We start from the raw sequence: 12,068 nt of genomic DNA, 5'->3' as shown, positions 1-12,068 counted from the left end.
TACATCCCCAGGACCTGATCAGGTGTACCCTAGAACTCTGTGGGAAGCTGGAGAAGTGATTGCTGGGCCTCTTGCTGAGATATTTGTATCATCGATAGTCACAGGTGAGGTGCCGGAAGACTGGAGGTTGGCTAACGTGGTGCCACTGTTTAAAACAAGCCAGGGAACTAGTGACTAGTGAGCCTGACATCAATGGTGGGCAAGTTGTTGAAGGAAATCCTAAGGGACAGGATGCACATGTATTTGGAAAGGCAAAGACTGATTATGGATAGTCAACACGGCTTTGTGCGTGGGAAATCATGTCTCACAAACTTGATTAAGTTTTTTTGAAGTAACAAAGAGGATTGCTGAGGGCAGAGCGGTAGACATGATCGATATGGACTTCAGGAAGGTGTTCGACAAGGTTCCCCATGGGAGACTGGTTAGCAAGGTTAGATCTCACAGAACTAGCCATTTGGATACAGAACTGGCTGAAAGGTAGAAGACAGAGGGTGGTGGTGGAGGGTTGTTTTTCAGACTGGAGGTCTGTGACCAGTGGAGTGCCACAAGGATTGGTGATGGGTCCTTTACTTTTTGTCATTTACATAAATGATTTGGATGCGAGCATAAGAGGTACAGTTAGTAAGTTTACAGATGACACCAAAATTGGAGGTGTAGTGGAGAGCGAAGAAGATTACCTCAGATTACAACAGGATCTTGATCAAATGGGCCAATGGGCTGAAAAGTGGCAGATGGAGTTTAATTCAGATAAATGTGAGGTGCTGCATTTTGGGAAAGCAAATCTTAGCAGGATTTATATACTTAATGGTAAGGTCCTAAGGAGTGTTGCTGAACAAAGAGACCTTGGAGTGCAGGTTCATAGCTCCTTGAAAGTGGAGTCAGGTAGATAGGATAGTGAAGAGGCATTTGGTATGCTTTCTTTTATTGGTCAGAGTATTGAGTACAGGAGTTGGGAGGTCATGTTGCGGCTGTACAGGACATTGGTTAGGCCACTGTTGGAATATTGTGTGCAATTCTGGTCTCCTTCCTATCGGGAGGATGTTGTAAAACTTGGAAGTGTTCAGAAAAAATTTATAAGGTTGTTTCCAGGGTTGGAGAATCTGAACTATAGGGATAAGCTTAACACGCTGGCGCTGTTTTCCCTGGAGCGTTGGACGCTGAGGGGTGACCTTATAGAGGTTTACAAAATTATGGGAGGCACGTATAGGATAAATAGACAAAGCCTTTTCCCTGGGGTCGGGAAGTCCAGAACTAGAGGGCATAGGTTTAGGGTGACAGAAAGATATAAAAGAGACCTAAAGGGCTAGATTTTCACGCAGAGGGTGGTACGTGTATGGAATGAGCTGCCAGAGGAAGTGGTGGAGGCTGGTACAATTGCAACATTTAAAAGGCATTTGGATGGGTATGAGTAGGAAGGGTTTGCAGGGATATGGGCCGGGTGCTGGCAGGTGGGAATAGATTGGATTGAAAGTTCTGTTTCCATGCTGTACATCTCTCTTATTCTATGACTCTAAGTAACTGTCCTACATTTGACAAGATCAGTTAAGCGACCATATTCTTTCACGTCCTACCTGATGATTAGAAGCTCCCAAGTGTATCAATTGTGCCAGTAATCTGCTGACATGTCACTTGCTATTAACAAAAGATCATTATAAAGACAGTGCTAGCCCAGCATTTGTAGTCCAGTGAAAATCAAATAGAAACATAGACATGCTGGTGGTCCATGATCTCATAACTAACTTTCCAAAGCTGAATGAGAGGCTGAAGAGCATCAAGGGAACATACTCCGCTTTGTCTCAGAGCTTTCAACTGGTACTCTTAAGTGAAAAAATTAGATATAACTTTTTTCTAGGCATGATAAATAATAACAGTACACACTTTTACAGGTTTCTGATCATTTTCTGCGTCATTGGTGCTGTCATCCTTTTCTTCAATACTGAGCTCTGGTTTAGTTTTGAAGAAGGATTGCACTTTGGGTCTTTTCTTTTCAGCCACATATAGAATGTGAGTTTCAGAGTGAGACCAAACAAGACAGCCAAATTGATCTAAGTGGCAAAAGCAGAGGAAAAGTCAACAAGAGCAATCACATATTAATTAATACCTATTGAATAATGTAAATTGTACAAACTGCAAAAAAAAAATCACATGACCTGAAGAGAAACAACAGATATTTCTCCATTAAATATGTAACCAAACCTTTCCTGAACCTTGACTGGAAACACAAATTATATAATTAAAACAGCAACAGAGTGTGTTATATTCCACAGTACCATTGCAGACAGGGTTATAAGAATAAATCTTGTTATGTTACTTTGCAAAATTAAGCACCCCACAAATGCATTCAGTTAGCTGACTCTATAACCTCTACAACGCGTATTCAGTGAAACAAAACTGTTCCAGCTGAAACTAGTGAACTCTAAACCGGTTGAAACACTCCCTTAACAGAATAAAATATACCACGTTGCTTCACAAGCTGATGACAAAAAAAGAGTCAAGATTAGAGTGGTGCTGGAAAAACACAGCGCGTTAGGCTGCATCTGATGAGCAGGAAAATCGACTTTTTGGGCAAAAGCCCTTCATCAGGAATGAAGGGCATACTGATGAAGGGCCTTTGACCGAAATGTCAATTTTCCTGCTCCCCAGATGCTGCCTGACCTGCTGTGCTTTTCCAGCACCACTCTAATCTTCACTCTGATCTCCAGCATTTGCAGTCTTCACTTTTGGCTGAATACAAACTAAGGTATACCATCAAACCACTTAAGGAGATCTTAAATTAGATTCCCAAAAGCCAGGAGAGAGAGTTAGGTTTTAAGGTTTTTTCCTCAAGGCGGAAAGCAAAACTCAGACATGAGTGGCGTAAAGATCATAATCTAAAGCTCATGGCCTCAGCAGCTAAAAGCACAGGATTGAGGATACTTGAAAATAAGGATGACAATGTTAAAATCAAGACATCACTTAACTCAAGACCAACATTAGTCAACAAGCTCAGGGCTATCAGATGAACAGGACCAATTCAAGTTGAGACACTGCAGTTTCAGTGGACCTCAAATTTACAGAGGCAAGACAGAATATGGGAGACCACACAGGAATGCACTGAAGTCCAGACATAGCAAATGCATAGATGGACGTTTAGATGAATAACAGATGAGTTGAAAATTTTCAAAACTGGACATTGTTAAGAATTGGAAATAGTCAGTTAAGACTTTGACACAAATAGGTGGTTTGAAACTCAGCTTCAGTCAAATGTGATACTAAAATTGCAACAAAAACTGATTTAATATCAAACTGCTGCCAAGGAAGGGAATGGAGTTAAGAAATGCAGACCATAAATGACCACTTTAGTTTTACCAACATGTAAATGAAAATGTTTGCTCATCACTGTGTCATTCCCATTCGAGAACTGGTTGAATAATCACATACCATCTTCATACACTTTGCCATGCTTGTCAAGTACTGTCAGGTTTATGCACCTGTCCTTTGAGGTTTTGCTCCAGATCTGTAGAAAAAAATAAACCATTCAACACTGAGTGAAATGTGCCTATAGTTAAATAATTGTACACATTGCTTTCAAAATTGCCTGAAAATTTATTGCCACATAACTGAGGGTCCCCCATACTAGACAACAATGAAGATTACTAAGTACAATAGTACTTCAGAAGTTCTTCATCTTGATGTCATAGGGCAAGCAATCTGCACATAAAGATCACATAAACAGCAATGAGATGTATGATCAACTTGTTTTATTGGTGCTGTTTGAGAGATAAAGTGTTATCTTAATGCTCTTCTTTATGATAGTACCATGAGATAGTTTACACCCAAGAGGGCATACTGCTATGTAAAGTAACCAATTTGAGACCTTTAACTTTAATCAGGGGCACTCTTTTGACATATCACAGATTTTTGTTCGGAGGCTGTCCAAATCACGATAACCTGTCAGTGACTGGGTAAGCAAACTTTTTGGATGCCTTGGCTTCTTAAATCAGCTATTTGCAATTGTGTCCTAAACTGTGAGGGACAGTCCCTCTGATCTTGGAAGACCCTGATGCTTCTGGTCTTGTGAATACCTGATCTGTAGGCAGTGACTAAGAATGAAGACACTCCGTACCTCCATACACTTAAGCACCATCCACCTCTGACGGTGGGCCTACCAATCTCTAATTGACATTGATCTCCAGACATAGGAACTGTGAACCTGTCCACTGTTTAATTTGAGAGGGGTTTAATTGGCTGCCTCCTCAAAAATTGCTTTCCGGATGCAGGCCTCATTATATATGTAGATTTGGACTCTTATTTCTCCAGACCTCAAACATGAGAATTCCACTCTGTTTGCAAGACGTTTAATATTTACTTGTGTGCATTGTGTAGTCTTTAACATCAAGAGTTTGCAAAAGGCACAGGGAATCCTATTTTTTCTTCAATGTGAAATTCTGTGTGTTTCAGGTTGATTTTTAAGGCCTGAGCACAGCAAACCTCAAACCTACACAGGTTGTTCAGCATCATGCAAATTTATAATTACAATTGAGTAAGACTCAGACAGCATCAACAGAATTATAAACCTCTTGGGTCAAATGGTCTATACATTTATAGACCACTTTTATACATTTTATAAAAAAAATCTTCTTTTCTAAAACTAATGACTTGGGATGCATTCAAATGTAAGTGCTAAAATGGCTATGAGCCTTAACCAGATTATGAAGCTTCATGCAAACCTATACAGTGAATAAGTGGGCTATTTACTTAAGACAGGTGTCAAATCTCAATTAGGCTCAAGACTTTCCATTTTCCTAGCTCAAAGTATTTAGATCAAATTTAAATCTGGGCTAAAATCAGCTAACACAATGCAGACATATTGATCAAAAATAGGAACTCTGCACTCTATCAGACCCAGTATCATACCAAGGAGTGCATATTAAACTCTTAGGAGAGCTTTATATAAGTTCTTAAAAGTAATCTAATAATTGTACATGTTGCTCATACATTATGGCCAGACATTTTCTCAATTCTCCAACTCTTCCCCCATAACATCATAAGAAATCCTATAATTGCGATCTTCACTGCAATTTTGGGGATTTTACAGCTTTAGAACTGGAGACAAGAGTATCTCAAAGATATCCCCAAATAGTCAAAACAATGAAAGTGTATTGGTCAAATCAACTGAGTGAAATGTGCCCATATTACAGTTAAATAATTGTACACACTGATTTCAGGAACTCTTAAATCAAAATTGAAAATTTACTGGCACAAGTAGTTTTCACTCTGAATGAAAGCAAGGATCAAAAGATTCTGTGCACAGGAACACTAGAATGTGCACAGCCAAAAAAAGGCAATTGTGCTTAGGGCAACTGAGTGGCAAAGAAGGCCTGAAGGGCCAAAAGACTCAATTCCTGTTTCTACTTTAGTTTGTATATGAAGGAGGTATCAAGCTTCATTTCGCGCGCACGCACGCACACAAAAATCCATGATAACGTTACCTCCAGATATTGCTTTTCTTCCCCCTTATTATTGGTATGCCTCCTGAGGACAGCTTTCCGAGTGCCAGAAGGCGAATCTCTATTCATCAATCTGAGAGTTAAAGTTTAGAATGTTGTTAGACTGAACATTCAAACTTCTTGTCTTACAGGGTAAATTTGCAATCCAGCCAGTTAATATTTCAAGTTAGGCATGCCATTCTAATATAATAAAGAACATCAAAATATTTTAAAGAATCAGTAGAATTAGATCGAGACCTGCTTTATTTCTTCATTCTCACCAATGACACAAAGGCAATAAATTGACCAATGTATAAGGAATTACAATAATTATGTCATTAAATCAGACACAAGGAATAGCACAAAATTATAGGAACTTACAACAAGGGAAGTGGGGCCAATTCTGGTTCTTTGAAGGAGCAGGTGTGAACAGTCCCACATTTTCACTTTTCACCCAGAACCCTGGACGTTTGTCATACCTCAAGCACTTGTTCAACTACCTTTAAAATTACATATGGAATCAACTTCCAACATCTTTTCACTATATCATTTAAGATCCTGACAACTTAGTGAAAAAATGGAGAAGATGTTTAATTCCAATAATCTGGACTTGTTAATATTAACCAGCATGGTAAGTTATATCGTAGCTCCCCAGATGAAACATTTCGGTTAAGCTGGCCAGAAAAACAGTTTTTATCAACAGTCGATGACCTCTTGATCTCTGCATGGCACCATCCTGGTAATACTCACTCGCCCCGTAATTCCATAGATCTTCCTGAAGGGCCAGCAAATGAAATGGAATTTTCATCATAGAAAACAACATACTCTCGACACAACTTCATCCACTCAGCTCGCTCCAGATTTCTCTGGGACCATTCTGCAACAGAAATTAACTTCCATGATTCCCCATCAGTTCATGGCATGAAACTACAAAATGTCTCAACAAATACAGGGAGTGGCAGGGAGAAGGAATAGGTCCTTCAGTTTCGCTGTAAGAATATAGGAACCCAAGAAAGTCACCTGTAACTGATTTACAAGTGACTTTGAGAGAAGCACGGGGCGGCACGGTGGCACAGTGGTTGGCACTACTGCCTCACAGGGCCAGAGACCCGGGTTCAATTCCCGACTCAGGCAACTGACTGTGTGGAGTTTGCACGTTCTCCCCGTGTCTGCGTGGGTTTCCTCCGAGTGCTCCGGTTTCCTCCCACAGTCCAAAGATGTGCAGCTCAGGTGAATTGGCATTGCTAAATTGCCCGTAGTGTTAGGTAAGGGGTAAATGTAGGGGTATGGGTGGGTTGTGCTTCGGCGGGTCGGTGTGGACTTGTTGGGCCGAAGGGCCTGTTTCCACACTGTAATGTAATCTAATCTAATGTAATCTAAAGCAGAGACAGACTTATTTAATAAGACCAATCCCCTTGACATGAATTCAAATCAAAGACAAAAGTACTTTTGAGATGTATTGCATTGACATTGCTGTCAAACTGTTAAACCTTTTTTCCCCAATAGACAATGCTCCTTTAATTAATTGACATCACTAAATAAATTTCTACCTTAAGATAGACAAACTCTTTACAAGAATCCATCTAGGCATGTGATAATTTTGACCATAACATCCCACCTCACTTAACCTTAAAAACTACAGAAATTGATAATAAAGCATCTCCATATTTTTTCTGCACTTTGTAACCCCACCATGCTCTCTCAAGCACCTAAATGTCAAAACAGGGGAAGCTAGGAATAATGGAGACACTCACAGAAGGCATGAGATAATCCATTTGCTGTATTTTCCCTATGAAAATATTCAGTTTGAGATGCTAAACCTTAAGTAAATTTTATAATGAGATAGCTGGAGCAAACTAAAAGAATCTTATTTTCTGAACATTAATTTTAACAAATTTGTACTGTACAAGTAACACTTACATAGAAGATTTTAAAAAATTTCTCAGAAATAGCTGACACAGAAAAGGCCTGTCCTTAGTTATTGAAAACATTAAGATGCAATCATATGGCATTCACAGAATCAGGATGGCTGATTGATACAAATGGGATTTCATGGCTGATCATTCTTTTTAGATTAGATTACTTACAGTGTGGAAACAGGCCCTTCGGCCCAACAAGTCCACACCGACCCTCCGAACAGCAACCCACCCAGACCCATTCCCCTACATTTACCCCTTCACCTAACACTATGGGCAATTTAGCACAGCCAATTTGCACATCTTTGGACTGTGGGAGGAAACTAGAGCACCTGGAGGAAACCAAATCAGATTCATTAACTCTAACTTTACAATTTGACAGGTTGTATTGTATACTAACAATGATTCTATTTACTATTGTTTGATGTCATTGCTGTGACTGAACAGAGGAGAAAGTGAGGTCTGCAGACGCTGGAGATCAAAGCTGAAACTTTATTGCTGGAACAGCACAGCAGGTCAGGCAGCATCTAGGGAACAGAAGATTCGACGTTTCGGGCACATGCCCTTCTTCAGGAATGTGACTGAACAGAACCTTTCAGAATCACAGAATCATTAATGCATAGAGGTAGTCATGCAGTTCAACATGTCTGCATGAGGAAAGACTTTATCGCCATTCTCCCACTTTCTTTCCAGAACCCTGCATATTGTTACTTCCCAAATAACTGTCTAATTTCCTCAAGTGTCGCAAATGTCCTTGCATCCATTATACTCTGTGCATTTCAGACATAAATATTCAATGCTCTCTCTCATATCGCTTTTGCTTCCTTTGAGAATTATTTTAAATCTGTGCCTGCTTATTGTCAATTCATTTAATTACAGAAAGAGTTTCTCCATCCCTCCACTATCCAGACCCCTCATTATTTTGGGCTGCCTCTATCAAATCTCTTCTCAGCCTTGCTTTCTCCAAAGAAAACAGTCTTCACCTCCCTTTTCTCAAGAATCTTTACTCAACTTTTCAAAAACAACAGAGCTACTTGATCCTATGCAAAACTTATCTGTTGAATTTTAGGGACAACAAAGAGAAGGCACAATGTGATCAACACATGCACTTTGGTTTACCCCTTATACAATCAGAATCATGATTGTACCTGAGTAGATGTTACAGTATTTTCCCCCGTGCTTCAAAGTAGCTTGCGGTCCAATGCAGCCTTTCAGTGGAGTTGGGAATTTGCTGATTTCTTGGTAGATCCCAGCAATCTCTTCTGAATCAGTTATCATCTCCAAAAAAAAGCAAGACACCCCTTTTAATAAGTTATTCTGCATTCCAGAATTAAAATTGAATGACAAATGTAGCAGGTACAATTTAAACCCTGTGTTGTATCTTAAACTACAAGCAGAAATAAGATATTGTTATGTTCCTATTTACAAAGAGTTGATTATTTTTCTACCTATAAAGTTCAACATTTGTGATGTGTCATGTCATGGTTGCAGAAAGTGTGGACTCCTGGATATTACTGTGATCCAGAGCAAATGTTAAAGTACAGATCTGAGACAGCGCAAGGAATCTCTTGTGGACTCAAACTGTAAGCCTCCCTCTTGGTTCATCCCGGAGATTGTTCCCGTTGGTAGTCTGGAATAAAAAACCTCGTCCAGACATTTTAGTTTAATTTTAGTTATCCCCTTTATTTACCAATAGCAGCACTGTTACAGCAATACACTGATACCTATAAGCTAAACTAACTAGGTTCTAATAACCCAGGAGAGAAGGATATTAGCTCTTCAAGAGGCCTAGCAGGTTTCTCTGTCCTACTGTCACAAACAGGCTTCCTTTATACAAGAAGTTTACAAAAAACACTGCATGTTCTTAATTAAACAGATAACAGTGAAAGTCAATAATTCGTAAGGAAGAGGAGTCAATTGACAGATCTGTGTGTGCTTGACAGATCACTCCTACAGGCCTTGAGCTATTCATCATGGGGGAAAAACAAATCCAGCCAAGTCAGGCGTCTGCTGGTGAGATGAGTCCCTATCATAGAGATGTACCAGTCTAAATTAAGTGGGAGATGTCATAAGGTAACCTTGCACAGCTCGCATGTCAGATACAATTTTGTATTTCAAAAATATACTTTATTCATAAAATATTTTGATGATCTGTACAATTGGTGGTGCCATACATATGTATACATTTCATTTCGTTACATACAGAGACCGGAATTAATCACTCATATATACAGGTCTGTACGTTCACCATCCACATATTTAGCTGAGGCAAAAGCGGAGCCCACTTACAGAGTGGGCCCCCTGTTCTTCTTTGGCAGGCAGACGTTACACGGTGGTCTTTCCCCACTGCGCTTTGGGGGCAGCTCCCCCAAGCTTCAGCGCGTCCCTCAACACATAGTCCTGGACCTTGGAATGTGCCAGTCTGCAACACTCAGTCGGGGTCAGCTCCTTCAGCTGGAAGATCAACAGGTTTCAGACAGACCAAAGATGGTCTTTCACCGAGTTGATGATCCTCCAGGCACAGTTGACGTTCGTCTCGGTGTGCATCCTGGGGAACAGACCGTAGAGCACGGAGTCCCACTTATGGAGCTGCTCAGGATGAACCTCGACAAACACCACTGCATTCCTCTCCAGACATCCTTTGTGCAGGCAGATTCCAGAAGGAGAAGTGTGACAGTCTCGTCTCCTCCACATTCGCTTCGAGGGCAGCGTGCAGTGAGGCAGAGTCCGGGCATGCATAAAGGATTTCACAGGCAGAGCCCTTCACACCACCAGCCAAGCCATGTCTTGGTGCTTGTTGGAAAGTTTTGGCAATGAGGCATTCTGCCAAGTGACTTTGACAGTCTGCCCAGGGAACTGCTCGACAGGATCCGCCCTCTCCTTTTCCCGTAGGGTCGCAAGGATATTATGTGCTGACCACTGCCTGATGGACTTGTGGTCAAAGGTGTTTTTCTTCATAAATTTCTCCACGAAGGACAGGTGATATGGAACAGTCCAACTACTTGGAGTGTGACGTGGCAGCGAGGCCAGGCCCATCCTTTGCAACACTGGGGACAGGTAGAACCTCAGTACATAGTGACACTTGGTGTTTGCGTACCAGGGATCCACGCACAGCTTGATGCAGCCACACAAAAAGGTGGCCATCAGGGTGAGGGTGGCATTGGGTGTGTTTTATCCCCCCATTGCCCAGATCTTTATACATCGAGTCCCTTCAAACCCTGGCCATCTTTGATCTCCATACAAAATGGAAGATGGCCCGGGTGACTGCAGCGGCACAGGTTCTGGGAATAGGCCAGACCTGTGCCACGTATAATAGCAATGATAGTGCCTCACACCTGATGACTAGGTTTTTTCCCGCGATGGAGAGCGACTGTAGCGTCTATCTGCCCAGTTTCTGCCTCACTTTGCTGATACGCTCCTCCCAAGACTTGGCGCACGCCCCAGCTCCCCCGAACCAAATACCCAGCACCTTCAGGTGGTCGGTCCTGACGGTGAAGGGGATCGAGGATTGGTCGGCCCTGTTCCCGAAGAGCATGGCCTCGCTCTTGCCTCGGTTTACCTTGGCCCCTGAGGCCCGTTCGAACTGGTCACATATGCACATGAGTCTGTGCATGGACAGCGGATCCGAGCAGAAAACGGCAACGTCATCCATGTACAGGGAGGCCTTAACCTGCAGGCCCCCGCTGCCAGGAATAGTCACCCCTCTCAGGCTCGCATCCTTCCTGATGGACTTGGCAAATGGCTCTATACAGCACACAAACAAGGCAGGAGAGAGAGGGCAGCCCTGCCTGACTCCAGATCTGACTGGGAAGCTATCTGATTCCCACCCATTGATTGAGACTGCACTGACAATGTTGGTGTAAAGCAGTCTGATCCAATTGCAGATTCCCTCCACAAAGCCCATTTTGGAGAGAACATCTCTCATATACCTGTGTGATATCCTGTCAAAGGCTTTCTCCTGGTCCAGGCTGATCAGTCAGGTGTCCAACCCTCTGTCCTGCACGTAGGCGATCATATCCCTGAGGAGCGCGAGACTCTCAGCGATCTTCCTGCCCGGCACAGCACAGGTTTGATCAGGGTGAATCACCGACCCCAGAGCAGACCTGACCCGGTTGGCGATTACCTTTGACAGAATTTTGTAATCCGCATTCAATAGTGAGATTGGTCTCCAATTTTTGAGTTCCTCCCTCTCCCCCTTCCGCTTGTAGATGAGGGTGATGATGCCTTTCCTCATGGATTCACTCATGGTACCTGCCCGAAGCATACTGACATACACCTCCAGCAGGTCCTGGCCAATCAAGTCCCACAGAGCAGAATAGAGCTCAACCGGTAAGCCGTCGCTTCCGGGAGTTTTATTCTTTTCAAAGGACTCGAGGGCCTTGGTCAGCTCGTCCAGAGATAGCGGCTGGTCCAGCCTCTCCCGTGTTTTGTCGTCTAAGACCTCCGTGATAGAGGACAGGAACGACTGGGAGGCCGTGCTGTCGGTCAGCTTCGCGTCATACAGACTGGCATAGAAGGATTTACTGATCCTCATGACGTCAGCCTGAGATGACGTTATCGAGCCATCTTCTTCCTTCAGGCTGCTGAGCACAGAGCTCTCTTTGTGCACCTTCTGGAAGAAGAAACGTGAGCACGTCTCGTCCTGCTCCACCGAGCGGACCCTGGACCGGAAGATTATCTTGGA

The 12,068-nt window shown here is 42.4% G+C and overlaps 1 protein-coding gene across 6 annotated transcripts in view; it reads right to left on the bottom strand.

Annotated features, from left to right (window-relative positions):
* Positions 1-12,068, bottom strand: part of LOC122559105 (acylamino-acid-releasing enzyme-like) — a 64,409-nt gene that overhangs the window by 47,800 nt on the left and 4,541 nt on the right. For all 6 annotated transcript variants that reach the window (XM_087994491.1, XM_087994493.1, XM_087994495.1 and 3 more), the window contains exons 2-6: positions 8,533-8,662; positions 6,219-6,345; positions 5,472-5,562; positions 3,421-3,496; positions 1,879-2,045 (exon numbers count right to left, since the gene is read on the bottom strand). In XM_087994491.1, coding sequence (XP_087850617.1) covers positions 1,879-2,045; positions 3,421-3,496; positions 5,472-5,562; positions 6,219-6,345; positions 8,533-8,662 — 591 coding nt within the window. The remainder of the gene's footprint in view (positions 1-1,878; positions 2,046-3,420; positions 3,497-5,471; positions 5,563-6,218; positions 6,346-8,532; positions 8,663-12,068) is intronic.

Source organism: Chiloscyllium plagiosum, unplaced genomic scaffold (genome assembly GCF_037043375.1).
Source record: "Chiloscyllium plagiosum isolate Xiang-an unplaced genomic scaffold, Cpla_swu_hap1 HiC_scaffold_14, whole genome shotgun sequence".
In the NCBI taxonomy this organism is placed as follows: Eukaryota; Metazoa; Chordata; class Chondrichthyes; order Orectolobiformes; family Hemiscylliidae; genus Chiloscyllium; species Chiloscyllium plagiosum.
The sequence above is the reverse complement of the archived record's forward strand: the minus strand, read 5'-3'. Positions and strand labels throughout refer to the sequence as shown.